Consider the following 21,164-nt stretch of genomic DNA (forward strand, 5'->3'; position numbering starts at 1 on the left):
CTTTTTTGCAAAGGGAAGGACCCACTGCGTATATTCAATGAACAATAACTTTTAGAACTGTAGTGTGGCCCTGAAAAAGTGACACACAACTTTAGTGTAGCAGAGTTATTAACTCTAGCAGAGCAGGTATTTGCCAGTCAGGAAAGACAATGGCGCAAGCCTGCAGTAAACCGTAGCTGGTTGCGTCTGATTTTTGTACGTTGTCCACGCAGCACACACGTACACGGAGACCTTAGGACTGACACAGGCAGGCCAAATATAATTTATTTTCCTTTTTTGCAAAGGGAAGACCCCACTGCGTATATTCAATGAACAATAACTGTGTTGTGGCCGTGCCTACACAATTCTGTCCCTGTAGTATCAATGGAGGGTGCAATGCTCTGCACAGACGATTTTTAGAAAGAAAAAAAAATGCAACACTGCTAACAGCAGCCAGCACAGTACTGCACACGCTTAACTTTGGCCCTAGAAAGGACCGTTGAGGTTCTTGAAGGCTACACTCACTCCTAACACTCTCCCTGCCTATGCACCACTTCTGTCCCTAATGCCGGGTGCAATGCTCTGCACTGCCGATTTTGAGAAAAAAAAAAAAAAAAACACTGCTAGCAGCAGCCTGCACACAGGTAGATGTGGCCCTAAGAAGGACCTTTGGGGTTCTTGAAGCCTACACTGACTCCTAACGCTCTCCCTACAGCAGCACCAGCACGATAGTACTTTCCCTCAGCTAACTCACAAGGCATGTGTGGCGAGCCGTGGGAGGGGCCGACTTTTATACTCGGGTGACATCTGATCTTCCCAGCCACTCACTGCAGGGGGGTGGTATAGGGCTTGAAAGTCACAGGGGGAAGTTGTAATGCCTTCCCTGTCTTTCAATTGGCCAGAAAAGCGCGCTAACGTCTCAGAGAGGAAACTGAAAGTAACCAGAACACCGCGTGGTGCTCGTTACGAGTAACGAGCATCCAGAACACTCTAATATTCGCACGAATATCAAGCTCGGACGAGTACGTTCGCTCATCTCTAGTAACTAGGCCTGGAGGCAGCCCAGTAAAAATAAAAATTGGTTGAGGTGAAAGTTTCAACGCTTTAATGAGCATTGAAACGTATAAAAATTGTTTAGAAAAATTATATGACTGAGCCTTGTGGGCCTAAGAAAAATTGCCCGTTCGGCGTGATTATGTGAGGTTTCAGGAGGAGGAGCAGGCGGAGGAGGAGGAATATTATACACAGATAGATGAAGCAAAAAGGTCCCCGTTTTGGATGGTGATAGAGAACGATGCTTCCATCCGCGAGTGCAGCCTACGTATTGTTTAGGTATCGCTGCTGTCCGCTGGTGAAGAGAAGTCTGGGGAAATCCAGGCTTTGTTCATCTTGATGAGTGTAAGCCTGTCGGCACTGTCGGTTGACAGGTGGGTACGCTTATCCGTGATGATTCCCCCAGCCACACTAAACACCCTCTCTGACAAGACGCTAGCCGCAGGACAAGCAAGCACCTCCAGGGCATACAGCGCGAGTTCAGGCCACGTGTCCAGCTTCCACACCCAGTAGTTGTAGGGGGCAGAGGCGTCACCGAGGACGGTCGTGCGATCGGCTACGTACTCCCTCACCATCCTTTTACAGTGCTCCCGCCGACTCAGCCTTGACTGGGGACCGGTGACACAGTCTTGCTGGGGAGCCATAACGCTAGCAAAGGCCTTGGATAATGTTCCCCTGCCTGCGCTGTACATGCTGCCTGATCTCTGCGCCTCCCCTGCTACCTGGGCCGCAGAAATGCGCCTTCGGCCACTAGCGCTGTCGGATGGGAAGTTTACCATCAGTTTGTCCACCAGCGCCCTGTGGTATAGCATCATTCTCGAACCCCTTTCCTCTTCGGGAATGAGAGTGGAAAGGCTCTCCTTATATCGTGGGTCGAGCAGTGTGTACACCCAGTAATCCGTAGTGGCCAGAATGCGTGTAACGCGAGGATCACGAGAAAGGCATCCTAACATGAAGTCAGCCATGTGTGCCAGGGTACCTGTACGCAACACATGGCTGTCCTCACTCGGAAGATCACTTTCAGGATCCTCCTCCTTCTCCTCCTCCTCCTCCTCTGGCCATACACGCTGAAAGGATGACAGGCAAGCTGCATCTGTACCCGCAGCAGTGGGCCAAGCTGTCTCTTCCCCCTCCTCCTCATGCTCCTCCCCCTCCTCCTCAACGCGCTGAGATATAGACATGAGGGTGCTCTGACTATCCAGCGACATACTGTCTTCCCCCACCTCCGTTTCCGATTCCAAAGCGTCTGCCTTTATGCTTTGCAGGGAACTTCTCAAGAGGCATAGCAGAGGAATGGTGACGCTAATGATTGCAGCATCCCCGCTCAGCATCTGGGTAGACTCCTCAAAGTTTCGAAGGACCTGGCAGATGTCTGTCAACCAGGCCCACTCTTCTGTAAATAATTGAGGAGGCTGACTCCCACTACGCCGCCCATGTTGGAGTTGGTATTCTGCAATAGCTCTACGCTGCTCATAGAGCCTGGCCAACATGTGGAGCGTAGAGTTCCACTGTGTGGGGACGTCGCACAGCAGTCGGTGCACTGGCAGATTAAACCGATGTTGCAGTGTCCGCAGGGTGGCAGCGTGCGTGTGGGACTTGCGGAAACGTGCGCAGAGCTGGCGCACCTTTCCAAGCAGGTATGACAAGTGTGGGTAGCTTTTCAGAAAGCGCTGAACCACCAAATTAAACACATGGGCCAGGCATGGCACGTGCGTGAGGCTGCCGAGCTGCAGAGCCGCCACCAGGTTACGGCTGTTGTCACACACGACCATGCCCGGTTGGAAGCTCAGCGGCGCAAGCCAGCGGTCGGTCTGCTCTGTCAGACCCTGCAGCAGTTCATGGGCCGTGTGCCTCTTATCTCCTAAGCTGAGTAGTTTCAGCACGGCCTGCTGACGCTTGCCCACCGCTGAGCTGCCATGCCGCGCGACACCGACTGCTGGCGACGTGCTGCTGCTGACACATCTTGATTGCGAGACAGAGGTTGCATAGGAGGAGGAGGGTGGTTTAGTGGAGGAAGCATACACCGCCGCAGATAGCACCACCGAGCTGGGGCACGCAATTCTGGGGGTGGGTAGGACGTGAGCGGTCCCAGGCTCTGACTCTGTCCCAGCCTCCACTAAATTCACCCAATGTGCGTCAGGGAGATATAGTGGCCCTGCCCGCCTGTGCTTGTCCACGTGTCTGTAGTTAAGTGGACCTTGGCAGTAACCGCGTTGGTGAGGGCGCGTACAATGTTGCGGGAGACGTGGTCGTGCAGGGCTGGGACGGCACATCGGGAAAAGTCGTGGCGACTGGGAACTGAGTAGCGCGGGGCCGCCGCCGCCATCATGCTTTTGAAAGCCTCCGTTTCCACAAGCCTATAAGGCAGCATCTCCAGACTGATCAATTTGGCAATGTGCACATTTAACGCTTGAGCGTGCAGGTGCGTGGCGGGTACTTCCGCTCGCGCTCAAACAGTGGCGCTAGCGACGTCTGGACGCTGCGCTGAGAGACATTGCTGGATGGGGCCGAGGACAGCGGAGGTGAGGGTGTGGGTGCAGGCCAGGAGACGGTAGTGCCTGTGTCCTCACAGGGGGGTTGGATCTCAGTGGCAGGTTGGGGCACAGGGGGAGAGGCAGTGGTGCAAACCGGAGGCGGTGAACGGCCTTCGTCCCACCTTGTGGGGTGCTTGGCTATCATATGCCTGCGCATGCTGCTGGTGGTGCCTCCCCAGCTGATCTTGGCGCGACAAAGGTTGCACACCACTGTTCGTCGGTCGTCAGGCGTCTCTGTGAAAAACTGCCACACTGTAGAGCACCTTGACCTCTGCAGGGTGGCATGGCGCGAGGGCGTGCTTTGGGAAACAGTTGGTGGATTATTCGGTCTGGCCCTGCCTGTACCCCTGGCCACCGCACGGGCTCGGCCTGTGCCCACACCCTGACTTGGGCCTCCGCGTCCTCGGCCGCGTCCACGTCCTCTAGGCCTACCCCTACCCCTCAGCATGCTGTATTACCAGTAATGCAGAAACAGAAAGCTGTAATTAAATGTGCCGCTTATTGGCCTGTGGTTGGAGGCTGACTTCGCTTACGGAACGCCAGGAAATAATTTTGCGCAAGCCTGCTGTAACAGTTAGCTGGCTGCGTATGATTTTGTAGAACTACCACACCCAGCAGAGACCCAGAACACTGAGGACAGTCACAGGCAGCCCAAATAGATTTTTTGCCCCAAACTTTTTAGCAAAGGCCCACTGCCTATATTCAATCAATATGTCTTCTGTCCCTGCCTAAGCGCTTCTGGCCCTGGAGTATGTCAGAGAACTGCAGAGTGTTGCACTGTGAACTGCAATACAGCGGTGATTTCACAGCCCAGACAGAGCCAGGAAATAATTTTGCGCAAGCCTGCTGTAACAGTTAGCTGGCTGCGTATGATTTTGTAGAACTACTACACCCAGCAGAGACCCAGAACACTGAGGACAGTCACAGGCAGCCCAAATAGATTTTTTTCCCCAAATATTTTAGCAAAGGCCCACTGCCTATATTCAATCAATATGTCTTCTGTCCCTGGAGTATGTCAGAGAACTGCAGAGTGTTGCACTGTGAACTGCAACACAGCGGTGATTTCACAGCCCAGACAGAGCCAGGAAATAATTTTGCGCAAGCCTGCTGTAACAGTTAGCTGGCTGCGTATGAATTTGGAGAACTACTACACCCAGAAAAGACCCAGAACACTGAGGACAGTCACAGGCAGCCCAAATAGATTTTTTTCCCCAAATTTTTTTGCAAAGGCCCACTGCTCATATTCAATCAATATGTCTTCTGTCCCTGCCTCACAATATATGTCTTCTGTCCCTGCCTCACAATATATGTCTTCTGTCCCTGCCTCACAATATATGTCTTCTGTCCCTGCCTAACCAGCACTTCTGGCCCTGGAGTATTACTGCAGGGCGCAATGCTCTGCACGGCCGATATACCAAAAAAAAAAAAAAAGTGAAACACTGCAAAAAGCAGCCTCCACACTACTGCACACGGTTAGATGTGGCCCTAAGAAGGACCGTTGGGGTTCTTGAAGCCTACAATAACTCCTAACACTCTCCCTATAGCAGATCAGGCACCAACAGCACTTTCCCTCCTCTATGTCTGAACACATCTGTGGCGAGCCGCGGGAGGGGCCGATTTTTATACTCGGGTGACACCTGATCTCGCCAGCCACTCACAGCAGGGGGGTGGTATAGGGCTTGAACGTCGCAGGGGGAAGTTGTAATGCCTTCCCTGTCTTTCAATTGGCCATAAAAGCACGCTAACGTCTCAGAGATGAAAGTGAAAGTAACCCGAACATCGCGTGGTGCTCGTTACGAGTAACGAGCATCCCGAACATGCTAATACTCGATCGAGCATCAAGCTCGGACGAGTACGTTCGCTCATCTCTAGTCCTCTCCACTCCTGAAGTTAGGTATACACATGTGAGAAATGTTCAATACGTCCTTTGCCAGATATTCCCACATATTAGGATGTCCTTCTGCCCAACCAGTCCATCTCTTTTCAACGTGGATTATTTTAGGATTCTTTTTTTTTTTTTTTTATTAATTCACTTTTTATTGGAAAGGTTTTTAAATACAAGGTATGCATGAGTTTGAACGTGCACTTTACAAACTTATAGCTTGACATTACAATAATCAGATATATTGTTTATGAAATTGTCAGCTAGCTCAGACAGAGTTTTCATCTATGTCCTAAAGTCAGTACCAGCAGGTCTCTCCCGCCCAGTTTTGTTTGCTTAAAGGCTTTATTTGCTGAGCCGGAGTGAGCCGCTACTTTTTTTTCATAAGCGAACTCATGCATCTGGAAATCTGTATAACTATACCTAATGTTTATCAGAAAATAACAACAAGGGGGGTAGAGGAAGGTAGGGGGCGAGGAGAAGAAGGCAGGGAAGGGGGGGTGGGGGTGGGGGGGGTAGCGCTGTTATCCACAGGGTGGAGTCGGGGTTTCCGGCCCACCCTGTTTGTGTTGTTAGCTTCTGCCTGCGTTCCGTTTGTTCTGTTGCTCCTGAGGCCATTTACCTTGACTTTCTGTGTGTGTCCCTGTTTGCAAGTCGTCGCGCCCTCCGTTTGGAGGATGCCAGAGTCATTGGCGAGATCTCAATCAAACCAGGATAGTCTGGATGGATTGCCGCGTCTCCGCCGGGGGATAGCGGAGAGGCAGCCCTCGGAGGGCACTCCGACTCGCTGTCTTATAAGCTAAGTTCCCACTTTAGCCTCAGAGCTATTATTTCGTACCGGGTTGTGAGCTGGTTTTGTCTAATGGCTAGTGGCTAGGGGGTGGGTGGTCTGCCTCCTAGTCTGTGTTTCGCCCTCCTCACTCTTTGGGGGGTATGTGAGTATAATATATTCATGTATGATTTGGCTTAATTACGTTTCGTCTGGGGGGGAACTCTGAATTCAAAGCTTAATCATTTGTTGTGGTGTTGGATTGGTAGCTAACCCAAGGCGACCATATGTTTAGGAAGGACGTGTATGTTGAGTTTGTCCAGCTCAGAATCTCCTCAAACTGATGTATCTGATCCATCTTTTCTTTCCACATTTTTATGGAAGGGGGTGTTGTACTTCTCCAGTATAGGGGGATCAGTGCTTTTGCTGCCGCTAACATGAAAGAGATGAGTTTGTCTTTTTGAGGGTTAAATGTCTTATTTGGTTTACTTAGAATTATCACGTCTGGGGATAGTTTGAAGGCATTCTTGAGGATTATTGTGATTTCCTTTTCAACCTCTGTCCAAAAGGGTTTTATTATCTTGCAGCTCCACCATATGTGAAGGTATGAGCCTACATTCTCTTGGCAGCGCCAACACTTATTTGAGTCAGAGAGTTTATAGTTGAAAAGCCACTCGGGGGTCTTATACCATCTGGACAGAAGTTTATAATGGTTTTCTTGGAGGCGTACGCATGGTGAGATACCGTAGGCGGATTTAAATATTTTTTTAAGTTCAGCATCTGATATTTTTATATCTAGTTCCTTCTCCCATGACGTGATAAAGGCCGGTCTAATTAAATTGTGGGTTGATATAACGTTTTTGGTTATGTGAGATATTCTCCTATATTCTGTATTTGGGCTTTTTATTAATCTTTCGAATTCTGTTGTCGGTCTTGTTGAGAGATGTTCTCTTTTGAAAATTGTGATTACATTTGAGATGTGCGCGACGTGTAGCTCTTGCAGCTTCTTTTGTGCGCATAGGGTGTTTATTATAGAAGTGGGTTCTTCGTGCATGAGTGTTTGTAGGTCATGGATTGAAAATCTTTCAAAGGTATTCCAGAGGTTCTCTGGGATCCAAGGTTTAGAATTCTTGATGACATGAGGGAGTAAGTTTAGGGGTGTACAAGGGGATGGTGGAGGTGCTAAATCGTGTGATAGAGAGTCCCAGGTCTTGCAGATGCCTCTCAGCAGTGTATCAAAGCCTTTAGAGCGATATATTTTAGTGTTGGGGAGCCACATGTCCCTGAGGAAGTTGTCACCATAGGTTAACTGTGCAATTTCCCTTAACTTGTGGTTTTTTAACGGAGCTATTAGATCTAACCATCTGTTCAAGTTTATTGCCTTGTAGTAGTCTAGCATATTAGGGAGCCCCACCCCCCCGTATTGCTTTCTCTTGGACATTAGTGAGTATGCTATCCTCGGGCGTTTATATTTCCAGAAGAAGCGTGAGAATTGTGTTCTAATTTTCTTGAAAAAAGAACTGGGAATGTGTATTGGTAGCATTTGGAGTTTGTATAGGATTTTAGGTAATATGTAAGTTTTGATAAGATTTTTCCTTCCAAACCAAGAGATAATCGGTAAGTTATATGCAGAAAGAAGCGTTTCTATCTCTGTTAGTAGCAGCCCCATATTACTATCATAGAGTTTTGTTAAGTTATTTGTGATTTTGATACCTAGATAATCTATGTAGCGTTCTGCCCATATATATGGGGAAGTTTTCTTCACTTCCTCTACTCTGTGAGGAGGTAGCGAGATATTTAAAATAACTGATTTGTTTTTATTGACTTTTAGGTTGGAGAAGCTACCGTAGAGATCTAGTAATTGATTCAGACTATTAAGGCCTTGTATGGGGTTCGTAATCAGAAATAGCACATCGTCTGCAAAAGCTGCTGATTGGATGCTTTTACTGCCAATTTCTAGTCCCTTGATCTCTGGGTTTTGTCTTACCGCTTGGAGGAGGATTTCTAAAGTGAGGATGAATAGTGTGGGAGATAGTGGACATCCCTGGCGTGTGCCGTTTGTAATGCTAAATGGTTTTGACAGGGTATCATTTATTTTCAATCTCGCGTGTGGTTTTGCATAAAGGGAAAAGATGGCTTCAATGAGTTGAGTGGGGAAGTTAAATTTGTGGAGGACTGCCCTCATGAAAGACCAATCTACGCGGTCAAACGCTTTTTCAGCGTCTATCCCTAAGAATATTAGTGGAATATTATTTTTCTTGGCATATTGTATGGAATAGAGGAGTATAGAGGCATTGTCTTTGCCCTCCCTGCCCTTCACAAAGCCTGTTTGTTCGTCCGATATTAGTTTGGGGATGATTCTACTTAACCGATTGGCTATTAATTTGGCCCAAATTTTTATATCCACGTTCAATAAAGAGATTGGTCTGTAATTGATACATTGGGATGGGTCTTTCCCTTCTTTATGTATTAAGGTAATGTGTGCTTCTTGTGCTTGTTTTGGGAAAGGGGCCCCTGTCATGATCGCATTTAATGTCGTTCTAAGGTGAGGTTCTAGTGTATGTTGTAGTGTCTTATAATAGCCTATTGTAAGACCGTCAGGACCAGGGCTTTTACCATTTGGGAGGCTCTTTATAATCTCCGTTAGTTCTTCCTGACTCACTGGGGTCAACAGGTTTGTGGCTTCTTCTGAGCTAATTTTGGGGAGTGTGAGGTTTTTAAGGAATTTCTCCATATTTTTGTGTTTTTCTTCTCGATTGGTTTGTGACAGTTCTCCTTCTAAGTTATACAGTTTCGTATAATAGGTGTGGAATTCTGTTGCTATTTCTTGGGTGGAGGTTGTTTTTGACCCTGAGACCTTCCTGATTTCTTTAATATGTGTCTTTTCTCTCGCTTTTTTTATGAGAGCGGACATCAGTTTCCCTCCCTTATCTCCGTGAGCATAAATCTTTTGTTTGTAATATATAGCGGATTTGGTGTATTTTTTATCTAGTAGTGACTTCAATTGGTCTCTTAGGGAGTTAAGTTCGGGTTGTGCTTTTTCTACTGCCGAGAGTTTCCTTTTTTGTTCTAGGCTGGCTATCTTTGTAAGCAAGTCATCTATTTTCTTTTGTTTCTGTTTCTTAAGTTTGGAGCCTAAAGAGATGAAGAGGCCCCTCACAAAGGCTTTATGTGTTTCCCACACCATCGGAGCGTTTGTATAGTCTTTTGTGTTAATTTCGAAGAATCCAGTTTGGCCCCATGGATTGCTTTCACTAGTTTATTTGATATAAAGATGTAATCAAGTCTCTGGTGGGAGGAATGAACGTGTGAGAAAAAAGTGTAGTCTTTTTCTACTGGGTGACTATATCTCCACGAGTCTATCAGGTTTAATTCTTGTAGCGCTGAGTGGACTCTTTTAAGGGCTCTCTGCGAGACCTGGGACCTCCCCCTTGAGGAATCTAGTAATGGGTTGAGTGTTATATTTAGGTCTCCACCTAGGATTGTATGACCTACTGCAAAGGATTTTAGTATAAGTAATGTGTCTGTTATCCATTTGGTTTGGTTCGTATTTGGTACATAAATGTTAGCTAGGGTGTAGTATGAACCATTTATTGTGCCCTTTACAAATATGAAACGTCCCTCTGCATCCGTAAGTTGTTTTTCATTTTGAAAAGGGAGATCTCTGTGGAGGGCAATTGATACGCCCTTTGAAGCTGAGGACGGGTTACAATTGTGGAACCATTGTGTGAAGTATTTTTTTGGGAGGGTTGGAATTTTGTTACTCTTAAAGTGGGTTTCTTGTAGAGATGCGATTTTTGTTTTACTCTTTCTAAGTAACCATAACATATGGTGTCGTTTGTTTGGAGAATTAAGCCCTTTGGCGTTAAAAGTAGTGATATTCATTTTTGCTCTGTGAGAGGATAAAGTTTGCTGTTGTTGTGTGAGGTTGTTGTTTCCTGAGCCTTGTTCGCTGTTGACTCTGGGTGGGTGTTTCGCAGGCATATTTTGGGTTTTGTCAATTTCCGTGTTAGCAGGTTTGGAATATTGCATGATGAGTGTGGGCTGAGTGGAGAATAGGCTAGGGTTGAGTTTAGGTTGAGTTAAGGGTGTGAACTGTGTTTAACGTTAACGTCCTGACCAGGTGTTTGATGTCTGGTTAACTGTATGTGAAGAAATAAAAATATGTTGTCGTGTGGATAAGAAGTATCCCGACGCCCCAAAGTTGGGACACTGTTGTCAGTATCTTTCTCATCCAAGGACAAACCCTGGGTGAGGGGTGTCCAGTGTGTCTGTGTGTGGTTGTCTCACTCACGTGTGTAGCACCCATAGGTGATCCGGGGTTGCTTGTTGATTTCTACCCCATTTGCATCGTTTGGGGTATCTTGCTTTCCCGCTGGGAGGATGTATCATCTCGTTGTGGGAGCAAAGGCTCCCCGATCTGTGTACAGGTGGAGAGAGGAGATAAAGAGGGAAAGGAAAGGAGAGGGGGGAGAGAAAGAGGCACAAACATTTAAACAAAATAACCAGTGCAAAACCTCTCCTTATTCCCAGGTTAACCTCTGGCAACCTGAAGTACTATTATAGCTAAAAGGTTTGAATTCCGCTATGGACTATTCCAATCTGGCTAAAGTATAGTCCTTCGGGCGGAGGAGCCCAGAGGATCGACCCCCGTACGACCCCAAAGGCTCTCTACCACCTCAGGTGTTACCTCTTCTAGACAGTCATAAGTTCGATGTACAAATTCTAGCTAGCCAAACGTAGGAATAGACGGAGTCTTTCTATTTTAGGGTTGGCAGATTTGGTCGTCGTCCTTTACGGATCTGCTCTAGTTTTAGTCCAAGGTTTAAGTAGACTTGCTATCCTGCCTCTCTCCAGTCGTTCCGAGATACAGTTCCCAGGTAGGCTCAACACACTGTGAGGTGAGTCTCTTGCCGGAAATTAAGACGATGGTTTTGTACCATATTTTTTGCTTTTTGGTGATTTAAATTTCGTGGATGCTCTCCACGGCTCACTCTCAGGAAGTGGAGGGATGGTTAAGTCGTATTGTGTTGGCAGCCAGGAAGGTATTTCGATTGGATCGATCTTTAGATGATGCCAGACCGCTTCGAGATCTTCCGGAGCTCTGACTGACAATCTGCGTCCTGAGTCATTAATCACAAGGCCGAACGGAAACATCCAAGAGTACTGGATTCCTTTGGATTTAAGGACTTCCAGCAGTGGACGTAGTTGTCGTCTCTTCGCTAAAGTCGAGGGTGCAATGTCCTGAAAGAGTTGGATTGGTGAATCGCTGTATTTTAGCGGATGATGTGTTCTTGCCGCATTCAATATAGCGCTTGTATCTGTGAAGGAGAGTAAGCCGCAAATGACATCTCTTGGCGGATCTCCCTCTTTAGGTTTGGGTCTAATTGCTCTATGTATTCTTTCGATTTGAATTCGCGTGGCACTTTCTTCGCCTAATAGATCTGTGAATATTTCTCCAGCCACTTTGCGAAGGGACTCTGTTGCCCAGGTTTCTGGGAGGCCTTTTATCCGGACATTACAGCGTCTGCTGCGGTTTTCTTGGTCTTCGATTAGGGTGAGGGCTCGGTCTAGATACGAACGGTGTACTTCTACCACTTGAGAAGTAGCTTTTGCGTGTTTGATGATGGTGGAACATGTTCCCTCAAGATCCTCTACTCTATGTCCGATTTGTTGCAGCTCGGATTTAATGTCTGCCAGTTCAGACATTATTGGTTGAGTAACTTTGAGGAGTGCTTTTTGTAGGAAGGATTTTGAGATTTGGGTGCCGAGGTTGCATTCTTCCTCTTCCATTTCGCTCTCATTCTCTGAGTCTTGAGGTGCAAAGTCTGACTCGTTTTGTAGAGGTAGTGCTTTTGCCATGGGGCTTTGTGCGCATTTCTTTTTTAGGAATTTTTGCATGTCCGCTTGCAACGTGGATTATTTGAGGTGGTCCCCAATGAGAGGACAGTCCAATAAGACAAAATGCAGTCACTGTGGAAACAATTATGGCACACATGTTCCCTCAGGTGTCTCTTTAGGTGTTGGAACCTTTTTGCAGTGTGAAGCGTGGATCCAGGTGCCTTTTCCCTCAACTTTTACCGAGGTAGGTGTAGTCAACAGGACTTGGTAAGGCCCCTTGAATCTGGGTTCCAGAGACTTTCTGACGTGTCTCTTAACGACCACCCAGTCCCCAGGCTGTAGGGAGTGAGATCCATCTAGATTGACTGGGTCTGGAATGGAAGAAAACACTAAATTGTGCGTTACTTTCAATTGGTCGCATAAGTGCTTTACGTAACCAGCAGCAGTGTCATAGCCCTGCTGTAGGGCCTGCGGATGGTACAGCCCTAATCTTGGCACAGAGCCAAACAAAACCTCATAAGGGGACAGACCCGTTTTTCTGTTTGGTGTGGTATGGACTGAATACAGTGCTATGGGCAAATACTCTGGCCATGGTTTCTAGTCTCAGCCATGGCCTTCTGGATTTTTAACTTGAGCGTACCATTTAGTCTCTCCACCTTGCCTGAACTCTGCGGGTGGTATGGGGTGTGAAATGCTTGTTCCACCCCAAGGGCTGACATTACCTCTTGCATCACTTCACCTGTAAAATGTGTACCTCTGTCACTCTCGATTGTTTCCGGTACCCCAAATCTACACACAAGTTCTGACACAAGTTTCTTTGCCGTGCATTGCGCGGTGGCCCTGCCCACCGGGTAGGCCTCGACCCACCCAGAGAACAGGTCCAGGCACACGAGGACGTACTCATACCTGCCTGACTTGGGAAGCTGGATGTAGTCGATTTGTAATCTCTGAAAGGGATATAGCGGCCTGGGGGTGCACTTCCGGGGGGTCCTTACCATTTGACCTGGATTTTGCAAGGCGCAAACTTCACATGCCTTCACATTTGCCTTCGCCATTCTGTCAAACCCCGGAGCATACCATACCTTGTCCACGACAGAAACCATGGCATTCCTAGAGGCGTGTACTTTCCCATGAGCTAGGACGGCGAGGTGGGGGTAGGCAGCCGCTGGTAAACATACTCTGTCTCCTAACTTCCATACATCATCTACGTACCTGGCTCCTGCCTTGGTCCACTGCTCCACTTCATCCTGTAGGACGCCGAATCCCACATCAACAAGGGTGGTGGGACCAAGATCCAACTTACAGCACACAGGACTTGGGGGGGGGCCTCTTTCCAGGAGGGCTGCAGCCTTGGCTGCCCTATCTGCTCTATCATTGCCCTTACTCTCTGGTGATTGCCCCTGCGTGTGTGCTTTAACCTTTATTTTGGCCACCTGTTCTGGTAACATGATGGCCTGCATTAATCTACCTACTGATACACCATTCTTAATGGGCTTGCCTTGTGCCGTGAGAAAGCTCCTGGACCGCCAGATGGGTCCATAATCGTGTGCAATACCAAAGGCGTACCTGGAATCAGTGTAGATGTTAGCAGTGGTATCCTTCGCGATTGTACAGGCCTCAGCTAGAGCACAGAGCTCAGCCTCCTGCGCTGACATGTGTGGCGGCAGTGGTCTTTGTACAAGTATCTCATTCAGTGTGACTACTGCAAAACCTGTTATAAACTTTCCCTCGTCATTTAGGTATCTGGATCCGTCCACAAACAGCTCAAACTGGGGGTTCTGCAGGGGCTTGTCTGTGACATGCGCAAATCCAGCCGTTTCCTGGGCCATGAGGGCCACACAGTCATGCTGGTTTCCGATGTCAAATGCCTCCTGTTCGTCAGTCAGGGAGTTGTAAAACAACTGATCCCCCGTACTTACTCCCCCATTTGAATCTACGTCACCTAATGGAAGTAAGGTGGCTGGATTCAAGGTGGTGCACCTTTGGAATGAGATGTTCGAGGAGGAATGCACTGCGAGTTCCATTTTTATCTGTCTGGCAAGAGACAGATGTCTACGGCTTACCTGAGTCAGGATACCATGTATGTCATGTGGGGTGTAGATCACCATGGTGTGATCTAGGACAACGTCAGAACTTTTGTCCAGTAGTGCCTGGACTGCTAGAACCGCTCGGACGCATGATGGAGACCCTCTAGCCACCGCATCAAGATGGGCACTGTAGTATGCTACAGTTCGTTTTTTGTCACCATGCATTTGTGTCAGTACAGCGGTGGCGTACATTAGGAAAGGTTTGTCATAGTCTGGCAGCCCCAGTGCGGGTGCACTGGTTATCTGTACTTTCAGCTGATGGAAGGCTGACTCGGCCTGCGGGGTCAGGGCAAATGGCCGTGAACCCAAACAGTCGTACAGAGGCTGCATGGTCATGGAGGCAGAGCGTATCCACGGCCGACAGTAAGAAACCAGTCCCAAAAAGGTACGCAATTGAGCATGGGAGGTGGGAAGTTGCATGTCACTTACCACCTTCGTGCGCTCCGGCGTCAGGTGTTTAGTACCTGGACCTAGGCAGTGGCCCAGGAACACTACGTGAGATTTGCAGAACTGAAGTTTCTCCTTGCTTGTCTTGCAGCCACTCTGATGGAGGAAACACAAAAGGCTTAGTGATGCATCGAGGCAGCTTGTCGGGTCAGAAGCACATAAAAGCAAGTCATCAACATATTGTAAGAGGGCGATGCCCTCAGGGATTGGCCTGGCGTCCAATACCAGCTTCATGCATCTGGTGAACTGGTTTGGGCTGTTCTGTGCCCCTTGCGGCAATACCGTCCAGCAGTACTGCTTGCCCCTGAAAGTGAACGCAAACAAGTATTGACAATCGGGGTGCAGGGGAACTGAAAAGAACGCGTTTGCTAAGTCGATCAATGTATAGCATTTGGTGCCTGAGGGAATTGTAGATAACAAGGTAAATAGATTAGGGACAACGGGAGTTTCTAGCACTGTGACCTTGTTAACCTCCCGTAGATCATGAACCATTCTGTATGTGTCTGGCTGGCCTTTTATACCTTTTTTCTTAACGGGGAACAAAGGGGTATTGGCTGGGGAGACACATTCCTTAAGGGCTTTAAGTTGACATAAAGAAAAGACGGTGTCTGCAATTGCATCTTCCTGGGCATGTGCCAGGGGGTACTGACAGACCATGGGGGCTTTCTCCCCTTCTTTTAGGTAAGCCATTACTGGTGGGACTGACAGTCTACCGAGGTCTGTTTTGCTAGTGGCCCAAAGGCCCGAAGGAACGATACTAAGAGCTTGCTCCTCTGCGTGTGTGAGGGTGAAAACAGGGAGAGGTGTCGCTAGGTCGGCTGCCATCCGACAAAAAGTCGGGTGGCTTTCAGACCTGGGGTGTATACGAGCCTCACCGGAAGGGTGAAGTTCGATACAACATCCCAAGGGTCCGATCACGTCAGTTGCCAATGTGCTTTTAGGACCTTCCAGCACAAGGAAGCGCGTGAGGCATCGCGACCCTTTGAACGTAACCTCTAGGGGTTCAGTTTCTGCCAACTGAATTGGCACTCCTGAAACCCCTTGCACCATCTGAGTATCTGTGGAAACAGGAATGTTAAAATCTTGTACTACTCGTGAGCTGATACAGGATTTGGTAGCCCCAGTGTCTATGAGGAAAGGCACCTCCCCCCCTCCTATGGAAACAGGCTCGAAAATCTGGATGCCTCTGTCTTCTGCTTCCAATAGGGACATTGGGGCGGGATTGCCGGAACTTCATTGGGACGGATTCGGGCGACACGGCGCGTCGTTGCCGCTGGGATTGGCGCCCTGATCCGTCTCCTGGTTACGAGGTTTCTTGGGACAGCGGCAATGCTTGGCCAGGTGGCCTATCTTGCCGCAGTTATAGCACTTGCGCGTTTCTTTATTGGGTTTGTCTTGGAGCTGCACCTTCCCCCCCTGGTTGCTATAGTATTTGACCGCCACTGCAGGGCGCTTCTCATCCATAGCAAACCCTACTGCCTTTTTATACAAGTCTCTGGGCTTGGCTTGTCGCCAGTTGGGGGTGCATGCCTTTACTTTGTCTGCCAATGATGGGCCAATGCCTTGCATGAACGCTTCACACATCATTAGGTAGTACACGTCATCTGCACAGAGGGTGAGACCCATGTCTCTAGCCTTTGTTTCTAGCCTGCCAAAATAGCATTCAACGGTTTCATTCTTTTCCCGTCTACACATAGTTAAAGCTGTTTGTTTTTCTTTATTTTGCTGACTGGTCCAACGCTTTAACCGTGTGATGAACTCTTGTCCGCTCTCAGTGGTTACAAGGTTAACGGGGACTTGGAAGTCAAGCCACTTTCTGAGATGATTGTGGAATACAATCCCTCAGGTAACTTTATGTGTAGTAATGATGCCAAATAAGACCATGTTGCTTGATAGTTTTTCTGAACTATCTCTAATCTACGGTGGAACGCTGCTGGTTCAGCCTCTGGATCGGGCAGCTGCTGGCAAATGGCCATTTGCTCTGTCACGCTCCAGGGGCGCCAGGCCGAGGTATACTTGTAGACCGTTGTCTCAGCTTCTTGCAGGGGTGACTGTTGAGAAGTGCATGAAGCAGCTTCCTCTTCTCCATTCTCCCCCGCAGGCGCAGTTGGTGCAACGCGGCGAGTGGAGGAGTGCTCTACCCCGACGGTAATTGGTTAGAGTTCCTGTTTATGGGGTCTGGGGGCCCCACAGACAATACAGGTGTTTCGGCTTGTGGGGTTTTGTTGTCCACACCTGGGGCAATCCCAATAAGGTTTTCCTCTTTGGGACTCCTGTGGTGGAGCTGTAGCGGTACAACTCTGATAATCAGGAAGAATGTCAGAGCTGTTCGCGGTTGGTAGGGTCGGGTACATTCTGGCTGGATCGGGCACCGGGGATGCATACACAAGCAGCATCTTTGTGTAGCCCCGCCGCCTCCTGCTCTGAGATGCTACTGGGAGAGCGAAGATAGTGAGGCCTGCTGGAGAGAGCACTGGGAAGTGCTATATGTGTCCCCTCTCTGCTAGCCAAGAAGCAGAGCTGGGGTGTAGAAGAGAAGAGGCGTACAGCACCATAATAGTGAAGCCACTGAGAGGCAGAAGGAGAGGGCTCTGTGCCCACTAGTGCTAATCAGATTACTGCTATGAAGATCCGTCCCCACTGATAGGGTTAATGGAGGATTGAAACCCGCCTCTCCCCAGTAAGCTCGGGATAGCTTGCTGCCTCAAGCACATACTTTAACTAATAAGGAGCTGCATCATAGCTCCAGACTCAGGGCAGAGAGTAGAAGATGAGACACAGATGTGGCAAAGCTGAGCATCGTATCAGCAGCCATTGCAAAGGGGCTTGCATGGTGGACAGTTGGTACCCCATGCTGGGGTGAATTGCCCTGCAGTGTATGGGAGGAGAGGGAGTCTCCCTCCCCGTAGTGCCGGGAACACAGAGAAGTGGAAATGAGTATCTTAAGACGTATCATACAAGAGTGAGTGGATTATGATTCCAGAGACAATGTTATATAAAATCACTGGCCAGGGTGGTGTAAATAGACTCATGGGACTATGATAATAGCACCATAGTTTAGGTTAGAGCTTGGCTTGCAAGGGTTAAGGCTGGGTCCACACAGGGCAAATTTCCTGCGGAAATTCCGTCTAGAATTTTGCCACGGCAAATCTGCCTGTGGTTGCTAATCCTGAGATTAGCCAGCCATGTGGACAAGATTTCTCAGAAATCTCATCCACACGGGACGGCGAATCCGTTGCGGCAAAGCCGGCAGAAGACAGTGTTGCAGCTCGGATTCTCTGGCCACAGCATGTCTATTTTTTTTCCCCGTTGCGGCTGCGCTCTCCTCTATGGGAGCGCCAGCCACAACGGAAAAATGTGCGGCCAAGCTGCTCCAAAACCCATGGCTAAGTGCTTTCCCAGTGGAAATCTTGCGGTTTTTCGCTGCGGCCAAACCGCGAGATTTCCCCCAGGAATATGGCGTCTGGGAACCCAGCCTAATGGTGTATATGTCGCGTTATGCATAAGGCCTGTTTCACACGGGTGACATGATATTGCAGCAAGAAAATCTCAACAATATTGCATCGGTGGTCTGTGCGATGTGGAAACGTTTTTCACAGTGTTACCTCGAGTTTGTGGCACTACAAGGTTGCACGTGGTTCTATAAAGCTGCGCGACTTTCTAGCACCGCATGCGGGGATTTTTAGGGGGGGCCGTGGGGAGGGCAACTTGAAATATAAGCCCTACTCCAACAATAAGCCATATCTGCAGAAAAAAAAATTAGAAAAAAAGAATAGATCACCTAGAAGCGCTGTCTGGGTCCAGCAGCCCGTCTTCTCCCCGGTCCCCAACACTGGTTTTCAGCATCTCTTCTGGCCGGGGATTGGAAACCAGTCAGAGGTAGTGCTTCCTCAAGGTGGCGATTTTCCAATCCCCTGGCAGAAGAGATGCTGAAGACCAGTGTCGGGGACCAGGGAGAAGACGAGTCAGAGACGGACAGCGCTTCTAGCTGATGTATGTGGTTTATTTTATTTTTTCCTGCAGCTAAGGGTTAGTTTAGGGCTTTTACAGTAGGATTTCCTACTGTCAAAGTTGCATTGCACCGCATGAAAACTGCATTTTCGTATGATGCGGTGCAACAGAGAGAAAGACTCCACAGGGAAACATGGGCTACAAAACAACGCTAGTCACATGCATATCACGAAACCCGCGAGGTTTTTGACTCGCAGTGTCGCATGCTACAACACACCGCAAATGTGAAGGAACCCATAGGAAAGCATGGGCATCACATACATGCGATTTGTAGCATTGTCAGAATGCGAGAAAATCGCGCGACTTTGCCACCCTTGTGAAACAGGCCTTTAATTTAGAATGTAAAGTGTTGATGTGTGTTGATGACAATATGCAGATTGTGTAATGGTGCAGTGAGGCACATGATACAGCAGCAGTATGGATCTGAGTAATGTAATGTGGAGTATTAAACCGCTACTACAATGTATGACGACCTCTGGAAATAATAGTGACATCTACGATGTGTATTGGGTTCTGTGAGTAAGGGCGCTGCTCCTAGGGGGCATTTGAGTTCAGGGCCTGAACTTATGTAGTATTACTGGCTCACTACTGAAAAGTTAGGATTTTTTCCCTTAATGAAGTGTTTTTTCTTATGCTCCTAATGATACAGTGAAGGTACCAGACTGTCGCAGCCCTCCGAAACTCCAAGGACTTCAATTAGAAGGTGGATGGAATGGAAAAATCAACCCATCTTATGCCTGCCTCCCAGGTTACATCCAGGATGCACCCATTCAAGTGGTATGTCTTGCCGGCATGTGGATGCATATAGGAGGTCAATGCAAAGGTAATTCAAATCTAAACTTTTTACATTCTTCAGTGCTTTGTGGGTGAAAATGAATAAATATTAAAGGGGTTGTCTGAGATAGGATCTTCACACGGGACCGAGTTGTCTGCAGGATTCAGTGGGGATGTGGATTTTTTTCTAATTTCTGCGGATTTTGATGCCATTTTCCTGCATGTTATAAATACTCGACAATAATTCTGCAAGGCCTCCTTAATTCTGCAGCAGAAAGCTTTTCCACTGCAGAATTGAATCTTTTGTTTTTAAAGAAATGTCAGAAATGTCAGTGCAGACTAATTCCATTCCATTGAGTGCGGTGGAGCGCCGCGATACTGATCTAATCCCGCGCGTGCGCAAAAGTGTTGCTGGGAGGCATTTGTTGCTTTTTAAGACTATGGAATAATAAAATTTTATTTTTTATGAATTTTTTGCATGCTGCCACTTCCTCTCTACTACCTTTGCAATTGACTACTGAGTCTTGAGGCTCAGACTCATTGTTGAGTGGCTTGCATTTTTTCCCCCCACCCCTAGTGGGTACGGATTCAATGCTGCTGGATACTTTTCCTTTTGGATCTAAAGAATGTTTGTGTCACATTTCAAGTTTATACAACCCCAGGAAGTTAGCGAATTAATGATGAGCCAGTCAATGATTGAGGGCTTTTGCTTTTAGGCCTTATTCACATGAGAGTTTTTTATCGCTGCTATAAAACGTTATTGAAAAATCGCAACCATCTTAAGTATTGGATTCCAATCTACTCGTTCAGATGGCTGATTTTTAACCGCATCAAAGAATCGTGGCCACGATAATAGGACCTCTTGGCCGAATACACCGGCCGATGTTTTGATGCGGCCGGAAAAGATAGGTCTTGCCCTATCTTTTGGCCGAAATCAGCTGGCAGCTCTCTCCCCCTGCATTTGCCAGCAAATGCAGAGGGAGGGAGTTTAGCAGCAGCTAGCGCTGTTAAAGCATATCAGCTGGCTCATTTTAAATAATAGAAGCCATGCTAAACATTTATCGGTCAAAGGAATTCCAAGCTGCGGGGTCTATACACCACAATCGGCATTGTGAACAGATGAGAATACATGAATGTTAGCTGCAACTTGGTCTCGACTTTTTCTTGTTTATGCATTTTTCGGACGCGATGTGGGCAGCCGAAAAATGTATTGCCTTTGTGAATGAGGCCTTGTATATATAGATAATGACAACCAGCCATTTTGAACATGGTGGCTGATCTGTGTCAGCACGATATAGAGCAGAAGGAGCAGAATAGATTAATATATAAGTTTTGTGGGAGAAGAAAAACAATATAGTCTCTAATTATTGTACTTTCTTGTAGCAATTAGTTGCAAACCCCCCCAAGTAGATAATGGAAGAGTGAATTACCCAATAAAACCTGCCTACAACAATAATGATGTAATACAAATTACATGTAATGAAGGATTTTACATTACAAATGGACAATCTACTTGCACTAAAGATGGCTGGATTCCTAAACCTACATGTACTGGTTAGTAGAAGCTTCGCTTTTGAGTTATACATTATATAATGATATGTTTGTACATACTATGCCATGAACTGAATACTGTGACTGGTAATTTTGTGTTAAAACAGTCTTTATTATGTTTATATTACACTTGTTACACTGTAAATGTTATTAAGCTCTTAACATCTGTATAATATAAAGAAAACCTGCAATTTTGATCATAGTGCCTGGCCTACGGCCAGCATGGTATAGGAGCT

The 21,164-nt window shown here is 47.6% G+C and overlaps 1 protein-coding gene across 8 annotated transcripts in view; it reads left to right on the plus strand.

Moving 5' to 3' along the window:
- LOC136621575 (coagulation factor XIII B chain-like) overlaps nucleotides 1-21,164 on the plus strand; it is a 612,738-nt gene that overhangs the window by 252,729 nt on the left and 338,845 nt on the right. For 2 of the 8 annotated variants that reach the window (XM_066597141.1, XM_066597139.1), the window contains exons 2-3: nucleotides 19,253-19,426; nucleotides 20,761-20,931. The exons of 5 other annotated variants lie outside the window; for them this stretch is intronic. In XM_066597141.1, the coding sequence (XP_066453238.1) occupies nucleotides 19,253-19,426; nucleotides 20,761-20,931 (345 nt within the window). The remainder of the gene's footprint in view (nucleotides 1-19,252; nucleotides 19,427-20,760; nucleotides 20,932-21,164) is intronic. One more of the 8 variants, XM_066597145.1, reaches the window with a different exon arrangement.

The sequence above is a fragment of the Eleutherodactylus coqui genome, chromosome 3, assembly GCF_035609145.1.
Source record: "Eleutherodactylus coqui strain aEleCoq1 chromosome 3, aEleCoq1.hap1, whole genome shotgun sequence".
Lineage (NCBI taxonomy): Eukaryota > Metazoa > Chordata > Amphibia > Anura > Eleutherodactylidae > Eleutherodactylus > Eleutherodactylus coqui.